General features: G+C 44.3%; 1 protein-coding gene across 2 annotated transcripts in view; it reads left to right on the top strand.

The window, feature by feature from the left end:
• The window catches only part of PRDM10 (PR/SET domain 10), a 95395-nt gene that overhangs the window by 56191 nt on the left and 14532 nt on the right, over positions 1 to 24672 (top strand). For both annotated transcript variants that reach the window (XM_013975851.2, XM_005699638.3), the window contains exons 7-17: positions 1290 to 1493; positions 2940 to 3012; positions 5358 to 5475; positions 8306 to 8435; positions 8940 to 9182; positions 14581 to 14928; positions 16790 to 16945; positions 18740 to 18919; positions 20252 to 20362; positions 23588 to 23788; positions 24442 to 24585. In XM_013975851.2, the coding sequence (XP_013831305.1) occupies positions 1290 to 1493; positions 2940 to 3012; positions 5358 to 5475; positions 8306 to 8435; positions 8940 to 9182; positions 14581 to 14928; positions 16790 to 16945; positions 18740 to 18919; positions 20252 to 20362; positions 23588 to 23788; positions 24442 to 24585 (1908 nt within the window). The remainder of the gene's footprint in view (positions 1 to 1289; positions 1494 to 2939; positions 3013 to 5357; positions 5476 to 8305; positions 8436 to 8939; positions 9183 to 14580; positions 14929 to 16789; positions 16946 to 18739; positions 18920 to 20251; positions 20363 to 23587; positions 23789 to 24441; positions 24586 to 24672) is intronic.

Raw genomic sequence — 24672 nt, 5'->3', positions numbered from 1 at the left:
TGTTTTGTCGCACTGCAGGAGGCTGGAAGTCCAAGGCCAAGGTGCAGGCAGGCTTGGCTTGGGTCAAGGCCCTTGGCTTGCAGGTGGCTGTCTTGGCACTAAGCGGTCCCTGTGTGCTCGGGCCTCTGGTGCTTCTCTGTGTGCCCTGATCTCCCTGTCCTGTGAGGACAGGACCTGCTCTGATGACTTCATCACCTCTTCCAAAGCTTTGCTTCCAAATGCAGTCTGAGCTACTGGGGGCTGGAACTTCAATGTATGAATTATGGGGGAAACCAATTCAGCCTATAATAGAGGCTTGACAACTTTTTTTTTGAATATTAACTTTGACTAGAATACAAAGAGAATTACGTCAACTCATGTCATCTGTTGGGCTTCCCTAGTGGCTCAGTGGTAAAGAATCCTCCTGCCAGTGCAGAAGACATAGGTTCCATCTCTGGGTTGGGCAGATCCTCTGGAGAAGGAAATGACAACCCACTCCAGTGTTCTTGCCTAGGGCATCCCATGGACAGAGGTGGGCTGCAGTTCATGGGGTGGCAAAGAGTCATACAACTTAGTGACTAAACAACACCAATATCATCTGTGAAGTACTGATAATGTTTTTAGGAAAACCTCTTTTTCAGTCTTTGAAACAGGTCTATCTATCCTGTTGAATCTTCTGCTGAAGAATAGTTCACAGAATGTTCAAGTATGTGTATACTGATGTCTGTTCCTCACTTTTGATGCTTTTGCTTTGATCGAAAGCTTCCTGTCTGCTTTTTGAGAGCCACTCTGGAGAACCGGGAAAGAACAGTGGGAGGAGAGAATATATGGGGTGTGTTTTTGAGAAATCAGCAGCTGTCATGGGGAGATTTTCTTGGTGAGAGCTCAAGATGCCCAAGAAAGAATATCACTTTGTAGAGAGAAGGATCTGCCACCAGCCTCCACATTATAAATGAATGCAGTTGAAACCCCAAAGGAAGCCACTTACAGTGAACTGGAGTGTATTTTGCTTGCACTTTCTGGCTTATCAATAGCATTTTTGATGTTAGTTAATGATGAAATGGCAACCAAAGCTGTACAGTGCGCTGACTTTTAGATTTTACTAGGTAATCCTGTGAGTGGGTCTTTAGAAAGTGTCTTTTCCCTTTTTCATTTGGTAAGACACAATTCCAGTAGCTTTCCAGATACAAAGGGGAGAACCAGTGTATCTGGTTAATTTAAAGAACAGTATTTTGCATATTATTACACAACTATCTATGATGTTAGACATTTTGTGTGTATGTGTCTTTTCACTTTCACTCTGGTTGCAGGTTTCTCTCGATAAAGGGGACAGAAAGGACAGGGATTTGCACGAAGACCTGTGGTTTGAGTTGTCGGACGAGACCCTCTGTAACTGGATGATGTTCGTACGTCCGGCCCAGAACCACCTGGAGCAGAACCTGGTGGCATATCAGTATGGCCACCACGTGTACTACACAACAATCAAGAACGTGGAGCCCAAGCAGGAGCTCAAGGTGCAGCACTGGGGCTATACTACACGCGTCTAAATTTTATTTATTTATTTGGCTACACTGGGTCTTCTTTGCTGTGAGAGGGCTTTTTCTAGTTGCAGAACATGGGCTCTAGGGTTTACAGACTTTGGTGTGGTGTTTGGGCCTAGTTGCCCTGAGACCTGTGAAATCTTCCCAGACCAGGGGTCAAACCCATGTCTGCTGCCTTGGCAGGCAGATTCTTAACCACTGGACCACCAGGAAAGTCCCTGTACACTTGTTATAATCCCGCAAATAGAATAAGAAGTATATGGCTTTGGGATCTACCAAAGGCCTTTATAAAGGCATTAGGCCCAGGGGGTGAGGAATTAGGAAGTAGTTATTTTGGGGGTACAGACAGGTCTGTTGATTGAAGATGGAGTTACTTCACTTCATTTTGGGCTTCCCTGGTGCCTTAGTGGTAAAGAATCTGCCTGACAATGCAAGAGATCTGGGTTTGATCCCTGGGTTGGGAAGATCACCTAGAGAAGGACATGACAACCCATTCTAGTATTCTTGCCTAGGAAATTCCATGGACAGAGCCTGGTGGGCTACAGTCCATGGGTGGCAAAGAGTTGGACATGACTGAGCGCGCGCGCGCGCACACACACACACACACACACACACACCCTTTAGTTTTCAAGTCTGAGCAACTGGGTGGAAGGTGGGGTGTTAGTTGAGATGAGAAAGGTAGGTGAGTGTCTAGAAGTCAGTTCTGGACCGGCTCCATCAGGCAGGTGGTAGAATGTAGGTAGAGGGAAGAAGCGGAAGGATCTGGGATACACGTGGTAACTTGAGAGTCATTAGCACAGAGTTGGCTGCAAACAGATGTGATTGCCTTGGGGAGAAGTGAGAAGGCCCTGGACGTGGACTAAGCTTCCAGAAGCAGCACTATTTAGGAGTGGCGGAGGGGCGGGTGAGCCAGACAGGAAGCAGAAGCAACCTCCCCAGGGTGGGATGGAGGCAGAGACTCAGGAGGGCAGGGTGGCTCTGGTTAACCCCAGCAGTGTGAGGGTGGAGCCACAGTGACCACAGCTGCGTGGAAACCTGTGTTTAAACAGATAAAAAATCAGAAGAGGCTCTGTTTCATTAGATCAAGAGACTACTAATGTTATCTCTTGTGAAGTTGTTGTAATAACAAAAACAGTTTTTTAAAAAGGATAAAGAAAACACTTAAAATGGATAACCAACAAGGACTTACTGTATAGCACATGGGAAAAAAAGAATCCCACACAGTGTGCCTCGCCCTGTGAACTTCCTGACTGACAGTCTGTGCCAACGGGGTCACCTCACGGTGCAGCTTCTTTTGTTTGTTTGCTGGTTTGCTGTGGGAAACCTGGGTTGTTTTCTGTGAGCAGGAGGAGGAACTGAAGCCTGTGAAGTGCATCCTGTTATGTCCTTCATCCCTGATGTTGTGCTTGGTTCTTGCAGGTGTGGTATGCTGCTTCCTATGCCGAATTTGTGAACCGGAAAATCCATGACATTTCTGAGGAAGAGCGGAAAGGTACTTGGATTTTTAAAATTTCATGTATTGATTGTAAATTGTATGTATTACTTACATCTTTGGTGGTGGTTTAGTCACTAAGTCATGTCCAACTCTTGCAACCCCATGGACTGTAGCCTGTTAGGCTCCTCTGTCCATGGGATTTCCCAGGCAAGAATATTGGAGTAGGTTGCCATTTCCTTCTTAAGGGGATCTTCCCAACCCTGGAATTGAACCCGTATCTCCTGCATTACAGGTGGATTCTTAGAACTAAACATCCTTGTGTAATTCTAGGGTCAAATGACAATGACATATTTACATTTCTTTCATGGGCTGTAGAAAATAGTATTTAATATAATGAAAAGTCCAAATATTAAATTAGAACCTAGATCAGAGGATGATTTTTATCTTGATGTAATCGTCTCTGAACACAGCAAGGCAGGGATTGTCTTTGTTGTGAAAGTAAATGTCGCTGAAGTACAGTCTACATCCAGAAAAGTACAAAGTCACAAATAACAGCCTGATGAATTTTCACAGCATGAGGATACCCGGGGACCCAGGTCAAGAGTGGGCCACTGCTCCAGGAGTCCCCAGCACCTTCTAATTCCTCTTCACTCCCAAGTATAACTATCTCCCAGCTTCAACACCACAGATACTATCTGCTTGTTACTGAACTTTGTATACATGGAATTATGTGACATGTACACTTTTGGTATATGAGAACCTTTTGTTTGTGAGACTTTTCCATACTGTTGTGTATTATTCTAAGTTGTTAATTTTCTTTGCCACTTTGTTTTCTATTGTGTGAAATTGTTGTTGTTGTTCAGTCGAAGTCATGTCCAGTTTTTGGTGACCCCATGGACGGCAGCACGCCAGGCTTCCCTGTCCTTCACTGTCTTCTGGAGTTTGCTCAAATTCATTTCCATTGAGTCGGTGATGCCATCCAACCATCTCATCCTCTGTCGTCCCCTTCTCCTCCTACCTTTGATCTTTCCCAGCATCAGGGTCTTTTCCAATGAGTCAGCTCTTTGCATCAGGTGGCCACAGTATTGAATGTACTGCAATTCATTTATCTATTTTCAGCACAGAAGTTTGGGTTGAACTATGTAATTCTGACACTGACTAGTTGGAGTTAGGTCACATCACAGGTCAAGGGCAGAGTCCTCCTCTAGACTCTCTACTTTAGGCACCATCTTCAAGCCAGGGGGATCCCATGCCCCCTGCACTTCTGAGCAACTAGACTAGTAGCATTTAGGGAGTTTCCACTACCCTCTTAGTCCTAATAATTCCCTAGAATGGTGCACAGAGGTCAGAAAAGTGCTGGGCTTAGAATTGCCATTTTATCATAAAGCACACATGTCAGGACCGGCCAAATGAAGACGCTTAGGGCACGGTTTGGGAGGGTCCCAAACGAGAAGCGCCTGTGTCGCAGCCCTGGAGGCCCAATGTGTCATCACCAGCGTGGGAGGCTCACCTGAGCTCCTGTGTCCAGAGTTCTTGTCGAGGCATCATCACAGCGGTGTGATCAATTGGATCCTTGGCCCATGACTGGATCTCCTCTCTAGCCCCTGCTCCCCTCCCTGGCTATACCTCCTCATTCAAAGTCACAGCCCTGTTTTCAGGTGGTTGGTTTTCCAGGCTCAGCCATTCCCATCTGGGCCCTCTCATTAGCATAAACTCAGGTATGGTCACAGATCACCAGGAATGACAAAGATGTGCCATTTACTTGGGAAATTCCAAAAGTTGTGAGGCTATTTCCTAGGGGACCAAAGTCAGTCATAGTCTTTCTTGTTCGACAAAGTCATTTCCGGTGTCCAGTGTCTGGCCGATATGAAGGTACCACTGTGAACCTTCTTACATGTCCTTTACTGAACATATGTGCATATTTCTGTTGGGCGCACATTTAGGGGTGGAATTTCTGGGTCACAGGGTTCGGCTTTAACCCGTGCTTGTGAACCTTTTGCTAAAGTGACGATGTTGAGCATTCCCCTTCCAGTTATTTGTTTTACACTATACCCTCTGATTATGAAGCTTGGATCTGAATTACTGGGTTGTCTGCATACGCATTCCCATTGTAGCACACCTTGTCTTCCCAGTGGGGTAAGGTTGTGTGTGTGCTGGGGGTGGGAGAGGGTGGCACACGGTAGTTGTTCTTTTGATGTCTTATGTGAATATATCAGAAAACCAGATCCCCAAAACTCCTTTCTGTCAATCTTGAGCCTTTGCTTTTATAACAAAACAGCAGACACTGGGTATCTATGAGCACTGGGCTACGGTGAGGTGAGAATGGTGGGGCTGCCAGGCATTTGACTTTTATTGGGGCCGATTGGTCACCAGCCTCCATGGTCTCTCTCTTATGGCTGCAGTTCTTCGAGAGCAAGAGAAGAATTGGCCCTGCTATGAATGCAACCGCCGATTTATAAGCTCTGAACAGCTGCAGCAGCATCTCAATTCTCACGATGAGAAACTGGATGTGTTCAGCAGGTATAATGAGGGGGAAGATTTCACAAACTTAGTGTTTAAAGTTCCAAAGTCATTTCTGTATCATCTATGAATGTATGAGGGTGTGTGTGTATGTCTGTATGCACATGGGTGGGTGTGTAGACATAACCAGTTAGGCTGCTGAAGGACATTTCTTATGCATCATTTCCTTTCTTCCCCCTGGTCCTCATCACAACTTGTGTCTTTTCTAGAATAATGCATACCTAGCAATAGGAGATCTTTCCACCTTAGTAAACATTTCCCTGAACAAGCATAATCAATGCCAAGCAATAGGAGATCTTTCCACCTTAGTAAACATCTCCCCTAACTAGAGATTCTGAAACAGGGATTCTTGAGATAGCATACACCTTTGAAATAACCTACACCTCTGATTTTCAAACTCTTCAAAGGTAAGATTCCTTCATCAAACTAACTCCTGTGTTTAATTCCTATATGAAAAAAAGAAAAAGGGGTAAATGAAGGAGAATTCCACAGGGTGGGGTGGGCAGCAGCTGGATCACGTAGGCCTGATGGTAGTGATAGGAGATTTGAATTTCATTCTATGTGTGATAAGAAGTCCTCAGAGGCTGCTGAGCAAGGGATATTATGATGTCAATTATATTTCTAAACATCACCATGTGTGCATGCTCAGTCCCTTCAGTGTGTCTGACTCTTTGTGACCCCGTGGACTGTAGCCCCCCAGGCTCCTCTGTCCATGGGATTTTCCAGGCAAGAATACTGGAGTGGGTTGTCATTCCCTTCTCCAGGGGATCTTCCTGACCCGGGGGTCAAACCTGCGTCTCCTGCATTGGCGGGTGGATTCTTTACTACTAGCACCACCTGGGAAGCCCAAACATCACTGTGGATAAAAGTGAAAACAGCACTTAGGTTATACTGCAGTAAGAGGGAAGACAGGGAGTCTGGTTAGAAACTATTTCAACAGTTTGGATGAAAAATGAGAGTGGTTTGGATCGGGGTAGTTTCAGTGGGACAGACGTAGGCTTGCTAGCGTTTATAGAATTTGAGAAGAGAGAAGGTGGTGTGAAATGGCCTTTAGGAATGTAGGAGAGTAAATACTCCAAGGGAGTGCGGTGTGATGGCCCGCAGCAGCCAGAGCTCACTGGGGGCTCTCGCGAGTCAAGGCCACGTCCTCACCCAGTGTCTCTCTCTGTGCGGGTGTCTGTGGAGGGAGCGCACAGAGTGGGTCTCACCAAGCGCCTGCAACGCAGTGGGAGTGGCGAAGCAGCAGGGTGGGGGGAGAGCGTGTGCGCGGGAGTGAGTCCAGTGATGGGCTTTGGAGGTGATGAGTGGAAGAAAGGAGGGAAAATGTGAAGGGAATACAAGACTGCTGACAGGCGGCAGGACTGGAGATGCTGGGGAGGGGGCAGGATCCGGGAGTTCAGGTGCCTGAGGGGCGGACGGGAAAGTTAGGACACGGTGTTGGCATGGACGAGGCGTGGCGTCAGGGTCCTGGGGTTCTGCAGCTACTGAGGACGACAAGGGCAAGGTGTGACCTTGGAAGCAAGCGGCTGAGGTGCGTGGAGGGCACGGCGAGCATTCTGTCCTGTACTTCCTCCAGGGCATCCCAAACACACCAACGTGGCTCTGTTATAACACCTTTTATACCCTCTTGTGAGTTTTGCTTTATACGCCTGCTGCCTCTGCTGGACTTCTGAGGGTAAGAACTGTTGGGTATAACTTCCCATCTTTTAGTGCTGAGCACCAGGCAGGGTACACTGCAGATAAAATGTTCATTAGCCAACTGCTAAAAGAAATTTGAGACAATTAGGCAAATCTGAACTTTGACTAGATTTAATAAACATTGAGCAACTATCAGTTGCGATAATAGTATTGTGGAGATATGTATTTTATATATATTTATATACCTTTATGTTTTAGAGATATGTATTTAAATATTTATGAATATGAATGAGATGAAATGATGTCCAGGATTTATTTCAAAATACTCTAATGGGTATGTGTGTGGGAGAAGTGGTAAGGATTCAGATAGAATAAAACTGGTCATGAGCTGATAAGTATTGAAATGAGGTAGTGAGTACACTGGGCTTGTATTTGCCATATTTGCTGAGGTTCAGAATTTCCCATAAAAAAGGATCTTTTGAAAGTCCTTGGAAAAAAATCTATATTTTTAATTAAATTGTTAAGTACATGAGTGGAAGAATAAAGCACAGTCTGATTGATTTTAAACACATCTTGCACACATGTCTTCTAAAGGAGATTTTAGTGACAAACTTTTCTGAATCCCTTTGATTAAGGAACTTTTGTATGTTAGAAGCCTTTCAAAGGGGATAAAATTCATTTGGCATTTATTGGATGTATTATTGAACCACTGAATTAGAAATTCTTTCTGGCCTCCCAGAAGATTATAGAAAAGCAAGAACATATGTTTAACTCTAGCCAGATTCCATGGAAGGAATATGAAATGAGCAAGGGGAAAGACCTGAATCTCGTCTCTAGGACACACACCAGCTCCGTGTGTTCTGTCCTGTCTGCGTTGCTCACATAACTGCGGAGATGTGTTCGAGCTTTCAGAATGTCCAGTGGCAAAATGGTGTCAGCACTTTGAATTTTTAAAGCTCCCTTTATTCTGAATAATTAAAGATGTCTCTTTGAGCTATATAGACAGAGAAAGATGAGAAATTGAGATAGCGTGTATTGGCAAAATGATCATCTACATTAGAAAAAAGAATCAGGAAGAGAAAGAAAGTGAGTGGAAATCAAGATTTGGAGTTACTCCGGATCACTTAGGGAAACATTTGTTGTGGAGTATTGTGTAACTGTGACTATTTATCACCCGATCTCTTGTCCCCAGAGCAAGAGGCAGAGGAAGGGGCCGAGGCAAGAGGCGGTTTGGCCCTGGTCGAAGGCCAGGACGTCCTCCCAAATTTATCCGCCTGGAGATAACCAGTGAAAATGGGGAAAAGTGTGACGATGGGACACAGGTAAGCGGGGAGGGGAAAGCAGGAACTCTTCTTGGACGCCTGCTTAGAGAACTTAGAACTGTCACTGGACTCAAACACAATGCCTTTCAGAGGCTGACAGTCCTGCCTGTTGGCACTGCGCTGCCTGTTAATTAAAGTCCAATCGGACAAAGACTCAAAAGAGCGTATTTTTAAACGTTACTTACAACAGAAGGCCAACTTTGCAGCCCTAAAGATTTGAAACTGTCCAGAGATATTATGGGGGCCTCTGTTTAATTAGTTCAGACAATTGAAATTATGATATTCCAGAAGAGTCCGGCCTTCTTTTTTCCTCATAAAGTGATCTGGAATATGTCATGGTTTTTCCATCCTGTGAATGGTTACCTAATTCATGTCCTCAGGAGGAAAATAATCTTTTCTGAGCATTATGAGGCTAATCATTTAAAACATAAAGCAGCAGTTCTTAAGTCCTTGCATGGACGTCTGTCTAGGCAGGGAAATAACTCCTGGTTCTTGTGATTTTAGGACCTGTTGCATTTTTCCACCAAGGAGCAGTTCGATGAGGCTGAAGCTGCGACTCCTAACGGGCTGGACCAACCAGAGCAGCCCACCCTCCCGCTCCCTCAGCTGCCCCCGGAAGCCCCGTCTTCTCTGGAGCAGGAGCCGGACACACATGAGCTGCACCTGCAGCCCCAGCATGAGGAGAGTGTGCTGCCCTCCCAGAGCACCCTGACGGCTGATGACATGCGCCGTGCCAAGCGCATCCGGGTAGGCAGGATGCCCAGCTCCCCCTTCCCCCAGCCCCTCCGCCTACCGCATGGGTGCCGACTCTCCTGCAGGTGACCAGCTCTGTAGGCACCATACTGTTCACCATCCGCTGCTCAAACCCTTGTTTGTTTTGGAAGAAAGTGTGAACTGTTTCTCAGGGCCTCCATGTCCCATGGCAGGCTGGCATGGCTGGTCCTAGATTCCATCAATTTAGCAGTGACATGGAAGCCTGGCTCTTGGCAACATCCAGACTAGGGTGGTTAGAGTAGGATAGCGCCCTGGATCCTAAAACTCACAGATTGGAAATGGAGAAATAAGTACACTGAGCTGTAGTAGTTATTTACATTGAAGCCAGGCTAATCTGTGCCTGCTCAGAGCTCTCAAGTCAATTTGGGGTTTTGAATCTGGTTGTTGACAGTTTCCAATGGGAGACTGGCAGATGCCATGTCTTGTCAATGCACAGGGACCTGAGTCCAAGCAGATCTGGCAGATGCGGCCCAGACATGGTGAGAGCACGGAGCTGAGCTCCAGGTGTGGGGATAGGGCAGTGTCTTCTCTCCTGTGTAACCCGCTTTGTGACTTCAGACCGTGTGGCTGAGGGCCTCCATCAGAGGCTGCCTGGCCAGGGGTATTTTGTCCGTATTTAACAGATAGCGTTGTGTGTGCATTCAGACCTGCGGGAGACAGGTGGAAAGCCGTGTGGTTTTGCGGGCTCAGGGCCTGTGTGGACAATTGACATCCAGAAAACAATGACTTAAATCCATGTTTGTGGCAGCAAGCTGTTGAAAGACATTTCTTAGTCCTTTACCTGTGGATGAAAGAGACTTTTTGTGTATCTTCCCAGGCTTTGCAGTTTCTAGATGAACGCTCATTTCCGCTTACGTTTCTCTCAGTCTTATTTGCCTACAGGCTAGAAGGCACAGACAAAACTTGAACAATAGTCTTGTCTGAGCCTTTATGTAAAAATACCTTTAAACATTTGTTCTGTATGGCATCGCGGACGGGATTCTGAGCAGTCAGGCTGAAGAGCCTTTATGAGGGTCCTGAAATGGAAACCTGTGAACCTTACAGCTCCATGAATATTATTTCAAAAGCAAACATGAGCATACAGAAATACAGACCAGAGCAGCAAAGGGCTGTGAATACTTCCTACCCATTATGCTACACGAGTCCCAGTCTGCTCTCCTCTCTCTCTTGCACAACTGCAATCTTTTCGCTTTGGCCATTCTGATTTCTTACTAGGTCCAGAGACTTGCTTCCTAGGTTTAAATTTCTGAAGGCGAGAATTAAAGCCCACACGTGTTGTGAGGCGTGGGTGTGCAAGCATAGTGCGGCCGTGGTTGTACGTGTGTTCTGGAATGAATTGGGTCACTGGTTTTGGAACAAGTTTCCTTGTATCAAAGCAAAACCCACATGACTTTTGGCAGTCTTCGGTGAGCTAGTTTTGTTTTTTTACCTTCTCACACATTCTAAGAAGCAGGGCTATGTATTTTTTCATCTCTTCTATCCAGATTGGTAATGACCCACTGAAGGGAAGCCTTCCAACCCCATTGGTAATGTAACTATTTTTCTCTCCTCTAATGCTGCCTGCTCAGTTGGAGCTGCAGGTATGTCTGTTTCCTGTGTTTCGCTCACATAACAGAATGCTATTTAAGTGTCTGCCTGACCTACTGTTCTTTGCAACCCGTACTTACTAAATCCTAGTGGAAACTACAGTTTGGTTGCTACAGTCAATGCAAATTAGTTAACGAATAATGCTAATTTATTATTAATTTATTAAGAATCAGTGAGTAAACTGTGGGCTGCAGTGTGCTCATACGTGAAATGAAGAGTAGGACTAAGTAATCTTCAAGGGCCCTTCCAGCTCTGAGACAGCTGAGTGTTCTGAAATGCCTTCTGAAATGATACCGAGTTCTGACTGGATGTCCAGTACTTTCGAGGTGCACAGGAGAATTTTCATTGGAGTTCTGTCTGCTGGGATCTTCCAGTCTAATTAGGGACATAATGCTAATGTAAGCTGGGTCACAGTTCAGTATCACATTTAAAGGTGCGTGCATACATGCATGCTCAGTCATTCAGTCCCGTCTGACTCCTTGCAACCCCATGGACTGAAGCCTGCCAGGCTCCTCTGTCCATGGGATTTCCCAAGCAAGAATACTGAAGTTGGTTGCCATGCTTTCCTCCAGGGGATCTTCCTGACTCAGAGAAAGGTAGAGCCCATAATTACCAGAGAAGGTTGGAAGAGTGAAAGGTTTAAAGAAAGCTGGATTCAGGGAATAATTCGTAGATGAAATGAGAGTTAAACGGGTCCTTGAAAGACAGACAGGAAGAAAGGAGACCATTTCAGAGGTGGGCAGCCATAACTTCAAAGGCAAGACCCAGGAATGTGCTTGATGTGGTTATGGGCACTGCACACGTTGGTCTGACCCGAGCACGGGTGCCAGCCGGAGGAGAGTGGAGAGTGAGATACTGGGCAGGACTAGCCCAACAGAGGTTTTGAAAACCAGGCACAAAATAGACCAGAGGAAAGTTGTTGTTCTTTTTTTTAAAAAGGCAAACAAACATGATTGATTTCCTTTTCATGTCAGGGTCAAAATAATATGAACATTGGTCAATAATTTAGGTTCCTTTGGCTATTCATATCAGACTTTAGAAACATTTTATGGGTTTTGTCTGCACAGAATCTGTTATCTCAGGACTCACTTCAATGTGAGTAGAATCCCTCGTCACAGATTTTAGCGTCTCTACCATCTTGGCAACTTATGTTCCATCCAGCACAGAGTTGTTGGCCAACGGCAACTCTGGGGTTCATCTTTGCTGCCTCTGCCCTTTCTCATTATAGCTTCTAGAAAATATGTACCAATCACAGCTCTGCAGTGCAGGAGATACGGTAGAGATGGCCTCCAAGTGGGGAGAGGGAACGGGCAGTTTCAGCACTTCCACTGCCTTGTAATGAAGGGGCCCCAGCAGGATTATTTGATCACACATGCAGTCTGGTTCCTGTATGTAGGCAGTGTCCAGGGCTCCATGGAAATCACAAAGATGGTCGAGACAAGGTTTGTCCACAGAGCTAAGAAAGTGGAGCTGCTGCTGGGTTTAGATCCAGTGTCTGAGGACACTCACATTAAACAGAGATGACAGGAGACGTATAAGCATAATGAACCAAAATAAAACTGCGATCCAGATTTGGCGCCCAAGGGGAAGTGGAACCCCTGAGGGACCAAGATCAGTTGCTGTGCACTGTCTGCCCTTGGAAACATGGCTGAATCTGGGTAAAGGAAAGGATGATTAGATTTCCTGAGCACCCTGTACCTTGAACCTCTGAACCTCATGATAGCATTTGTTCATTTGGAATATTTAAAGTCTGGAAAGTAGCCAGAATAGTGAGATACTTATTTTATGTAAAATAAGTATCTCTCCAGATAGAGTAGAGAGATTAGGTGACTGCTAAGCTGTATAATGAAGTGAAAGAGAGCTCTCTGGCTGATTTCAAAAAGGTTTTTTGTTTACAACCTCTTCAGATGCTGCAGAAAAGATCTGGAAATCATTCTTTTTGATTTTTCACATGAGATACATTTCATTAATTCACAAACTTTTATTGACACTTTCTATGAACTCAGCTTTTTAAAGAGATCTAGATTCAAAGGAGAATAAAATATGATGCAACCCCAGTGAGCTTGGGAAGATGACAGAATTGCTAAATATTTACTTAAGATAAATGAGTAGGTGAAATATCTCTCCCAGCCTTTTTAGAGAAGCCTTGAGAAAGATGTTTCCTGTTACATAGGAGCTATGTTCAAAATTCTTAACAGTAATAATAAATTTAAAAATTGACAATTATTTTGCTTTCCCCCTAAGAGATTATTTCACAGTAAATTTAGAAGTTGCTACTTATAAGTAATTTGAAATTTAAGAGTTTCAACATTGTTCATTATACTATTTTCCACTGCACAAATAATGCATTAAGATCTCCATTAATCCTTTAATTATTATTCTCTTATAGTTACCCAAGCATGAAAGTGAAAGTGTTAGTCACTCAGTTGTATCCACCTCTTTGAGACTCCATGCACTGTAGCCTGCCAGGCTCTTCTGTCCATGGGATTTCCCAGGCAAGAATACTGGAGTGGGTAGCCATTCTTTTCTCCAGGGAATCTTCCCAACCCAGGGACCAAACCCGTGTCTCCTGCATTGCATGTGAATCCTGCAATATGAGCCATAAGCATACCCATTCACAGATATATTTTTTGAGAAATTATTTTCTTCCCTCATAGTTGTCTAGAGCTTTCCTCCCGGTGTTTTGAGGAATTTATGAATGAGTCTTCATTATAGTAGAACTGAAATACTGAATCTGTATTCTCTGTGTGAAAGATGAGTCTGTTGATTTGCTGTCAGTAGAGAGGAGAGTTGTTTTCCCAGTGGTGGTGATGAATTTGTACTAAGTATCCATATTCTCTCACTTGGATTCCTTATAACAATTGCATGAATTCACAAGATGCCTAATCAGCATTAGATGTGCAATCTTTGAGAAAAAAGAAAAAGAGCAGAATTGACTGGTCTAGACAGGGAACAAAGCAATAAGTTTAACCCAGTTAGCGAGGAATTCTAACCAGTGGCACTAATTAGCTACACTGAAGAGCATTTCTAAAGTAGGACATAATTAAGGCACATATTCTATTTAGGATGCGTGCTTTTATGTCTTGTCTCAGCAGCAAACACGTCTATGTAAATCTGTATCTTTGTTCTCCTTCAGTTCTTTTTCATAAATTGATATGCAATTCATGTACTATAAAATTCACTCTTTTGTAGTGTTTTTAGAATACTCCCAAAGTGGTACAACCATCACCACTAGTCCCGGAACATTTTCATCATCCTCAAAAGAAATCCCATGTCCACTGCCTCCTTCCTCCAGCCCCTGCTACGCTTCAGTTCTTTTTATTATCTTTAGTTTTGCTAAATGTCTTAGTCAAGCTTCAAACTCTTTGGCTCAAGGACTTCAACAAGTAACATTTGGCTGACTTGCTCCCGCCTCATCATGCGTGTGTCACTCACCCCAAGTCATTTCTTCCAAATCTTCAATTTTTATTCTACTTGACCCAGGGATTTTTTCTACCGTACAACTCTTGTTTTTTGAACGTGACCTAGATCCTTTCAGAAGAAAGCACACACACATAGGCGTAAAACAAAACACAAAGTCTGTCTTTTCAAGATGAACTTCTTTGGAGATGGCTTCATTTTTAAGGTCCCTACCAGAAAAAAATCTTCTTTCAACAGTGTATCCTAGTTTAATTTCTATGGAAAGTCTATGATTGCTGAGATCGTCCTCTCTTCCTATGAATGTGTGAGCTGCTTGCACATTTGGCCTACTCACTAAGTAATCCCGTTTGTGTGTGTCTTTCAGAATGCAGCTCTGCAGCATCTGTTCATTCGGAAGTCTTTCCGGCCTTTTAAATGCTTGCAGTGCGGGAAGGCCTTCCGCGAGAAGGACAAACTGGACCAACACTTGCGCTTCCATGGGCGGGAGGGGAACTGCCCGTTGACCTGTGACCTCTGTAACAAGGGCTTCATCAGCAGTGCATCCTTGGAGAGCCACATGAAGCTCCACTCGGACCAGAAGACTTACTCTTGCATTTTTTGCCCAGAATCCTTTGACCGCCTTGATTTGTTGAAAGATCACGTGGCCATTCATATCAATGATGGCTACTTCAGCTGCCCAACTTGTAAGAAACGGTTCCCAGATTTTATCCAGGTGAGTACCAACTGCCGAGATGCCCGAGTACTGCCATTTTTTAGGAAAGAAAAACAGCGGTTTTTGGAAAATTGAGATGGCCCATTATCTGTATCTTTCATCCCCCTTCTTGACAGCAACTTCACAGTTGGAGAATGATGTCTCTTCAAACTGCTTTTGATAAGCAGAAGATGATTGTGACCATTAATTGTCAAAATAAGACATTGGCATTTAAACATTTAAGTTATATTACAGGAAATAAACAGTCAGATCTGATTATTATTTTTAAAAAAGTCTTTCTTCATCCCTGCCAATACTCACTGCTTATAAAATACGTAGCACCTGTAGAAGACAGACTCCCATTTCCTGCCTGGAAACATTTTCCCCCCATCACTGTGGCTTCCTATCTTAGGCTACTAAGGTGGTGCATTTTAGAAGGAAATGAAAGAGAAGTTGGTATATAACATACTGATTTTGCGGGGGGGACCTTATTGTACAGCATGTGGGATCTTAGCTCCCAATCCTGGATCAAACCTGTGCCCCCTGCTTTTGAAGTGTGGACTCCTAACCATTGGACCACAAGGGAAGTCCCAGTATACTTTGCTTTTAAACACTGACCTCCTCCCCTGTGTTATATTCTGGAGCCAAATGGGGTGAGGATAAATTCCAGAATATTCATGATTTCATCTGGACTTCAAGCAATAATTGTGTTATATGCTAGTGAATGAATAAGTAAGTCTAAATATCTAATGAGTTTCCCTGGTGGCTCAGATAGTAAAGAATCCACCTGCAATGCGGGAGACCTGTGTTTAATAATAAAAACATCCCCCCTCTCTGTTTTATAAATTACCAAAAGAATACTGAGAAATAATCATAGTTCTGCTAGTATTAAGAGTCTTGGTAATTTTCTCACTTTACACAAACAATTAGGTAAGTTTCTTCTTAAAATTTTTTTTTAATTTTTATTTTTTAGCCATGAAAAGTTGCATTAGGGTAGAATTTAATGGCGAAAGAGACTCCAAAAATAATAAAGGACAAGTCTTACAGGAATAGTTTGATAGCTCAATACCTAAGTCCCATACGTAACTCTTCACTGGATATTTATGACTGAGAGACTTCAGAGGCCATATTCTTTTATTTAAGTTATCTGAAAGTACAGGGAATAAGTCTCAAGTAAGGGGAAAGGATGCTGGTGTTGTATTGTCCTCATAAATGGGTAATGTGCTTTGTATCGTTGAATTAATGTCTTCAATGTTAAAGAATCCACCTGCCAATGCAGGAGATGCAAGAGTCTCCCCTGGAGGAGGGAATGGCAACCCATTCCAGTATTCCTGCCAGGGAAAATCCATGGACAGAGGAGCCTGGCGGGTTCCAAAGAGTCGGACATGACCGAGAGACTTAACCCACGTGCACACATGTCTTTAATTCTTCAGAACCTGATTTTTATAGACGGGTGTAAAAGGACCTATTACTGCAAGGGGCTAAATTGTTTGTATCCATATTGGAAGCAGCAAAAAGTGAGAAAGAATTATTTTCTGTCTTCTTGTATTTAATTTTTGCCAAGATTCATTTAAATCCAAAGGAGCTCTTACTTTTAATCTTTTTTTTTTTTTAAAGAGGGAGAGAGACAAACGTGGCCCATGTGATCAGGGCTTGGACTAAGCAAGCGTTTTCTTCCTCCTCTCAAGTCCTGGGAGGTCGAGGCCGGTAAGGTTTTCTGGCCACCATGAAAAGGATGCTGTTACTGAGGCCAGTTGTCAGTAACACCTGATTGGCTCCCAGGCCAGGCTGACGAGAATCCAAGGCAATGCATTTGGCGCCCTCTAGCGTTGGCGAGCTGCCTCCTGTCCTTTTCCCTGACTTTCTGTGTCTTCTCTGCCAGGTGAAGAAGCACGTGCGCAGCTTCCACTCGGAAAAGATCTACCAGTGTACGGAGTGCGACAAGGCCTTCTGCCGACCCGACAAGCTGCGTCTGCATATGCTCCGGCACTCGGACCGCAAGGACTTCCTGTGCTCCACGTGTGGGAAGCAGTTTAAGGTGGGAACCAGCGGGCGGTCTGCGTGGTCTCGGGCCATTGAAATTGTCACTCCTGCTCATTTTGAGGGTGTGTCACCTGTGCTCACAGCGCGGACTTGAGGTGTACTTTGTGTCTCAAGTTTGATTTGAACGTGATAGTTGCTCAGTCATGTCCGACTCTTTGTGACCCCATGGACTGTGGCCCAGCAGGCTCCTCTATCCATGGGATTTTCCAGGCAAGAATACCAGAGTGGGTTACCATTTCCTTGGGATCTTTCCAGCCCAGGGATCTAGCCCAGTTCTCCTACATTGCAGGCAGATTCTTTACCAAGTGAGCCACTAGGGAAGCCCTAAAATTAAAGAGGAAACTCACTGTAATTTTCCCAAATAATTAATTCATATCTCTAAATAGGGTAATAATGCATCTCCTACAAGAATCCAAGGGTATAATGAATAGAACTAAACTGCTATCAAGGAATTCCTAAAAGGGCAAAATATTTACCCATCAAATCAAGAGATTTTTTTCTTGAGCATTTGTGAAGTGTAATAGTCTGATAATTGAGCCCTAGGTCATCAGGATGTCATCCAGTGGAAGTGGGAAGTGTATGGGATGTTGAGAGGGTTAGGCTCCTTTGGGGAATGTTAATGACTTCTGGGATTAAGATAAAAGATAGGAAGTATAAGAATATGCCTCGAATTTAGAAGAAAGCAAAGGATAATCCCACAGGAGACTCAGAGATAAGAGTTAAACAAGTAATTGTGAAAATGGTAAAACAAGCTTCCTTGGGAAGCCAGATGTTTCTGCAAAAATGTCACTGAGAGATATTCTGCAGAATATGAGTGTAGGTCATCTTGTCATAGAAACTGGAAAAGAATCAGAAATGGATTCAGGAGGGGAAAACTGACTTAGAAAAGGAGTCCTGGGTAGAATGTGGAGGTTGGTGGGGCTGCCTGGCCATGCACCTCTGAACTTAGCATGGTGGGCATTCAAGAAATGTTCGTTACATAAATGTGCTGAAAAATGAAGGGGGTTACAGAAACATCCTTGAGCCAAAATGTGGAAAGAACTGGTCTGGTGGAAAGGTTCAAAGTCTTTATAAGACCAATAACAGTGTAATTACATGTCTGAGAGCAGAGCCTCACTGGATAAGGGAGCTGGCATTTTTGGAGTTTGTTTTTATTCAGGATGGGCTCTGCCTACCTAATTTTCTGTCAGTGGACTCGTATCAACCCATATCCCTCGATCAGATCATCAGACTAAAAGCTGTGACCTTGACCTGTGATCATGTACCCCATCCATAGCGGGTAGTATAACTGCTTACACACTTCTAAATCCGTATGGTGAAAAACACTTAAATTCACTCAGGGTTTAGAGGAATGCCATGATGTGTGTGAAAACACGTGGGAATTGTTTAAAAAAAAAAAAAGTGGGAATTGAGTACATACATGGCTTTGTAAATCCGGTATCACCTACCATTCACAATTTATCTTGTAGTTCTTAATACCAAATTTATTCCATGTGCCCTTTGATTGCTTCTACATAAATGCCAAGTCCTTCTTCTCAGAAGTCAGTGTGTAGGTTTCAAACTGAATGGTTATTTTAAAGCCTAGCTCATTGCAATGCACTTACTCCCTGGTGAACGGAATGATTCCCAGTCAGTGTTGCTGTGTCCTTGTCCCTTCTAGCAACTTGGATGCAGCCCGGTGAGTCTTGTTACTGCTAACTTGTACTGATTTTCTCTTTTAATCTCTTCAATTAAATTTTTTCTGTCCCCACCCCTACCTGCTGCCTTCTCAAAAATTCTCTGCAAACAGCGGAAAGACAAACTCCGGGAGCACATGCAGAGGATGCACAATCCTGAGAGGGAGGCCAAGAAAGCCGACCGCAGCAGCCGCTCCAAGACGTTCAAGCCCCGCATCACGTCCACCGACTACGACAGCTTCACGTTCAAGTGCCGCCTCTGCATGATGGGCTTCCGGAGGCGGGGCATGCTGGTCAGTGTCCACTGCCCCACACCCAAACAGGGTTCTGTGCTCAACCTGTCCCCGGGTTTCCTCACTGGCTGGGCATGATGGGGAGACAAACGGTTCCCAGCATGGGGCTCCTCTCCTTCCCAGGCTCCCTTGCCCCCCCTTTGCCATGGTTCGTTGCTGGTGTTTCTTGGAAGAGGTCTTTGTGATCACTTTTCCTTGCTAGTTTTGCTTTGCTTTGCCATGCTGGGTCTTTGATATGTGTTTTCTTTCCCTCTTCTCTTCTGTGTTCCCGAACCAGCCTTCCTGGTGGGGTCCTCGCCCCCTCCCTGTTCTCTTCTGTGTTCCTAAACTGGCCTCTCTGGTGGGGTCCTCTCCCCCAGCCGCCCACTCTGATTGTCCCAGATATGACACAACAGTAGACGGGACTTTCCATCTAGGCAGGGCATGGGGACCAGCTTAGCAGAGACACCAGGAGAGCTGGTTCTCAATTCATTTTGCCCTGATGACAGTTTTTGCAACATGTAATTCTGCCAGGACCTGCCAGTAAAGTCAGAGACCGTTATTTAATTTTTTTTAACTTTTCAAGTTTATGTTTGGATATGGTTGATTAACAATGTTGTGATAGTTTCAGGTGGAGAGCAAAGGGATTCAGCTATATACATATACATTGATCCATTCTCCCCCAAACTCCCATCCCATGTAGGCTGCCATGTAACCTTGAGCCGAGTTCCCTGTGCTCTGCAACAGGTCCTTGTTGGTGACCCATTTTAAATATAGTGCTGTGTACGCGTCCATCCCAAACTCTCTGACTACCCCTTCCCCCGATTCTTCCCCTCTGGCAACTGTAAATTCATTCTCTAAGTCAGTGAGTCTGTTTCTGTTTTGTAAATAAGTTCATTTGAGTCATTTCTTTATAGATTCTACATATGAGAGATATCATATGATATTTCTGATATTTCTCTTTCGGAGACCATTACTTATAATGCAGAACCTTCGTTTGCATTCTATTCAACATCCTCAGTAAGGTTAGGGCCCTAAGTAATGAGAGACAGGCTTCCTTCAGTAGAATTCACTAAAGAAATTCCTGCTAGTGTAATTTTCCTTTTCTTTTAGTCAAAGGCTGTTAATGGAATCCCCAGCAACCCAATTCACCTTCAGTAATTTGCTGGATTACCGTCAACTCCTGTTAATGCTTTGGTCTCAGAGGGACCGGGCCATGCTGGTTCCGGCCGAATGCCTTACGTTTTGGGACATTGCTTCAGAGAACTTGAACTTCCAGCAGTCAATATCAGAGGTGTTTGTTCAGTGCTTGTAATAGGATCTCTTTTTCTCATTTGCTTTTTTTCCTTTTAGGTAAATCACTTATCAAAGAGGCACCCAGACATGAAGATAGAAGAGGTGCCAGAGTTAACTCTGCCCATCATAAAGCCCAACCGTGACTACTTCTGTCAGTATTGTGATAAGGTAAAAGGCAACCGTCCACAGGAGGATGGACCTTTGTGGGAGCTCCTCTCAGGGCTGGCTTGTCTGCGTGTATAAATTCATACTGGGCTTCCCACATGGCTCAACAGTAGAGTCCGCCTGCCATCGATCATGGGTTCGATCCCTGGGCTGGGAAGATTCCTGGAGAAGGAAATGGCAACCCACTCCAGTATTCTTGCCAGGAGAATCCCGTGGACAGAGGAGCCTGGAGGGCTACAGTTTATGGGGTCGCACAGAATTGGACACAACTGAACGACTGAGGACACACACACATAAATACATACTAGGATCTCACAGTTTCTCTTAACAGATGGTTCTCTGTCTCAACAGTTTTCCATTTAGACAAGAAAGGACTAGAAGTGCACCTTCATTTCAAGCCAAAATTTTTTTCTTAAAAATTAGTTGACTTTGTTTTTCTTGTTGTTTCTTCTTTCTGTGATTATTATTATTATTATTATTTTTGCTATAGAAGAAGAGGCTTATTGCCAAGAGCTTGGATTATGAATTGGTTTTAAATTCATAAGCTCTAAAATGAGAGTGCTTATCATCCTACAGTAGATTTTGGGTTTCTAGAAGCCTGAGTAGGATGGGAAGAAGTTTTGTGATGTCATACTCTACTTGTACTTGTACTTTCTTGATTTTTAGTAGTTAGGAAGAAGACAGGAATAGAATATACGTTTATTGTTTCATTGTAATATTGTTCCCTTATCCAATGTCAGCTGTATAAGGTGTAAGCTATATATAAGTAGTGTCAACTTAAAAGCAAGAAACATTTTTAAAGCACAGATTCACCACTGTGGGTTCTAATTGCTACTAGACTTGCTGTTTTGGAAGATTCTTCGGTGTATGAGTCAACTACATACATCACATGAGAGCTTTCTCAGAAAGTCGAAAGGGTGAGCTGGCCTTAGAAGCAGTTCTTTCTATGACTCTATCAGTTCCGTTCAGTTCAGTCGCTCAGTCGTGTCCGACTGTTTGCGACCCCATGAATCGCAGCATGCCAGGCCTCCCTGTCCATCACCAACTCCCCGAGTTCACTCAGACTCACGTCCATCGAGTCAGTGATGCCATCCAGCCATCTCATCCTCGGTCGTCCCCTTCTCCTCCTGCCCCCAATCCCTCCCAGCATCAGAGTCTTTTCCAATGAGTCAACTCTTCACATGAGGTGGCCAAAGTACTGGAGTTTCAGCTTTAGCATCATTCCCTCCAAAGAAATCCCAGGGCTGATCTCCTTCAGAATGGACTAGTTGGATCTCCTTGCAGTCCAAGGGACTCTCAAGGGTCTTCTCCAACACCACAGTTCAAAAGCATCAATTCTTCGGCACTCAGCCCTCTTCACAGTCCAACTCTCACATCCATACATGACCAATGGAAAAACCATAGCCTTGACTAGACGGACCTTAGTCAGCACAGTAATGTCTCTGCTTTTGAATATGCTATCTAGGTTGGTCATAACTTTTCTTCCAAGGAGTAAGCGTCTTTTAATTTCATGGCTGCAGTCACCATCTGCAGTGATTTTGGAGCCCAAAAAAATAAAGTCTGACACTGTTTCCACTATTTCCCCATCTATTTCTCATGAAGTGATGGGACCGGATGCCATGATCTTCGTTTTCTGAATGTTGAGCTTTAAGCCAACTTTTTCACTCTCCTCTTTCACTTTCATCAAGAGGCTCTTTAGTTCCTCTTCACTTTCTGCTGTAAGAGTGGTGTCATCTGCATATCTGAAGTTATTGATATTTCTCCCGGCAATCTTGATTCCAGCTTGTGTTTCTTCCAGTCCAGCGTTTCTCATGATGTACTCTGAATATAAGTTAAATAAGCTGGGTGACAATATACAGCCTTGATGCACTCCTTTTCCTATTTGGAACCAGTCTGTTGTTCCATTTGGAACCAGTCTGTTGTTCCAGGTCCAGTTCTAACTGTTGCTTCCTGACCTGCTTACAGATTTCTTAAGAGGCAGGTCAGGTGGTCTGATATTCCCATCTCTCTCAGAATTTTCCACGGTTTCTTGTGATCCACACAGTCAAAGGCTTTGGCATAGTCAACAAAGCAGAAATAGATGTTTTTTTGGAACTCTCTTGCTTTTTTCCATGATCCAGCGGATGTTGGCAATTTGATCTCTGGTTCCTCTGCCTTTTCTAAAACCAGCTTGAACATCAGGAAGTTCACGGTTCACGTATTGTTGAAGCCTGGCTTGGAGAATTTTGAGCATTACTTTACTAGCGTGTGAGATGAGTGCAATTGTGCTGTAGTTTGAGCATTCTTTGGCATTGCCTTTCTCTGGGATTAGAATGAAAACTGACCTGTTCCAGTCCTGTGGCCACTGCTGAGTTTTCCAAATTTGCTGGCATAATGAGTGCAGCACTTTCACAGCATCATCTTTCAGGATTTGAAATAGCTCAACTGGAATTCCATCACCTCCACTAGCTTTGTTCGTAGTGATGCTTTCTAAGGCCCACTTGACTTCACATTCCAGTATATCTGGCTCTAGATGAGTGATCACACCATCGTGATTATCCAGGTCGTGAAGATCTTTTTTGTATAGTTCTTCCGTGTATTCTTGCCACCTCTTCTTAATATCTTCTGCTTCTGTTAGGTCCATACCATTTCTGTCCTTTATCGAGCCCGTCTTTGCATGAAATGTTCCCTTGGTATCTCTAATTTTCTTGAAGAGATCTCTAGTCTTTCCCATTCTGATATCCACCTCTTAAACTTCAGATAAAGATATAGATATTTTTACTATTTCTATCTTAGATGCATAACTTCAAGGAAGATGCCTCACGTATCTATTATGTTCTTGCCCTGCGTGCTGTGCTCAGTTGCTCAGTCATGTCCAACTCTTTACAAATCCATGGACTGTAGCCCACCCGGCTCCTCTGTCCATGGGATTCTCCAGGCAAGAATACTGGAGTGGGTTGCCATTTCTTCCTCCAGGGGATCTTCCTGACCCAGGGATTGATCCCACGTCTCCTGCATTGACAGGTGGATTCTTTTACCCCTGAGCCACCTGGGAAGCCCCATATTATGTTCTTATGTTATTCTAATGTATGTTATATCCTCATTATCCTTCAATATGTCTGTTAATATATTTTATTTTGGGCTATATGAATGCTCTTTCTCATTTCCTTGCAGTGAAATTGTTAGTTTACTTTAAGCAAGACAGCAGGACTGTATACTGCTTTCACGGCAAAACTTTTGAATTTTCAGGTTTACAAAAGTGCCAGCAAGCGAAAAGCCCATATTCTGAAGAACCATCCTGGGGCCGAGCTTCCACCAAGCATTCGGAAACTTCGCCCTGCGGGCCCTGGAGAGCCAGACCCTATGCTCAGCACCCACACCCAGCTCACAGGCACCATAGCCACCCCGCCCGTCTGCTGCCCTCACTGCTCCAAGCAGTATAGCAGCAAGGTACGTGGCAGGCTCGGAGCGCCCGGGAACCAAGGTCCTGGCTTAGGGAAACATGACTTAAGACAGCTTCTCATCCGAGTGCTATGATGGGGGCTAGAGGAGCTGTTTTCTGTGATCAGGGACCACGGTACAGAACGGGAAGAGAATATGGAAGGACTATCTCCAGAATTAGTGCCCTCTGAGAGCCCAAGCACTCAAATGGTTTCTTTTTCCCTTGGTCTGAGGAGGGTCTCGGATTTGAATATTCTGTGCTCGTAGGTTATGAGCTCAGGCTTGCAGCAGCACTATATAAGAACTTAAATGATGGTTCCTGAAAAGCGAGTCACGTTTGCTTGGGGGCTTATCACCGATTGCTGCAAGTATGGGTGGGATGAGGTCATGCTGTGAGGTATCCTAACCTTACCTGATAGCATGGCGGGGGGCGGGGCACCGGGGGAGGAGGTGGGGGGAGTCACACATCTCTTTTTTCCCTTTCATACATGCCATTGTCCCACTTCAGGAAAGGCAGGTCGAGGCAGTGTTGCTCTTTTTTTTTTTTTTTTAAAGAAAAAGCATAACATGAAAGTCTTTAGGAACCACTGGAGACTTTGCATTTGGGAAAGCTTGAAAATAACCAATTCTAGTAATTATTCTTGGTTTTTGCCATTTTTCAGACCAAGATGGTACAACACATTCGAAAGAAGCACCCAGAATACGCCCAGCTCCCCAACACCATACACACACCTCTGACCACAGCTGTGATCAGTGCAACGCCAGCTGTCCTAACCACCGACAGTGCCACTGGAGAGACCGTGGTGGTAAGTGTGAGCGGAAAATACCTCTCCTATCCTTCCTGCCTGTCACAGCTCCAGTGCCGAGGCCTCGTGACTCTTGGCATTTAATTG

Source organism: Capra hircus, chromosome 29 (assembly GCF_001704415.2).
Source record: "Capra hircus breed San Clemente chromosome 29, ASM170441v1, whole genome shotgun sequence".
NCBI lineage: Eukaryota > Metazoa > Chordata > Mammalia > Artiodactyla > Bovidae > Capra > Capra hircus.
Note: the sequence above shows the minus strand (reverse complement) of the source record. Positions and strands in the feature narration are given on the sequence as shown.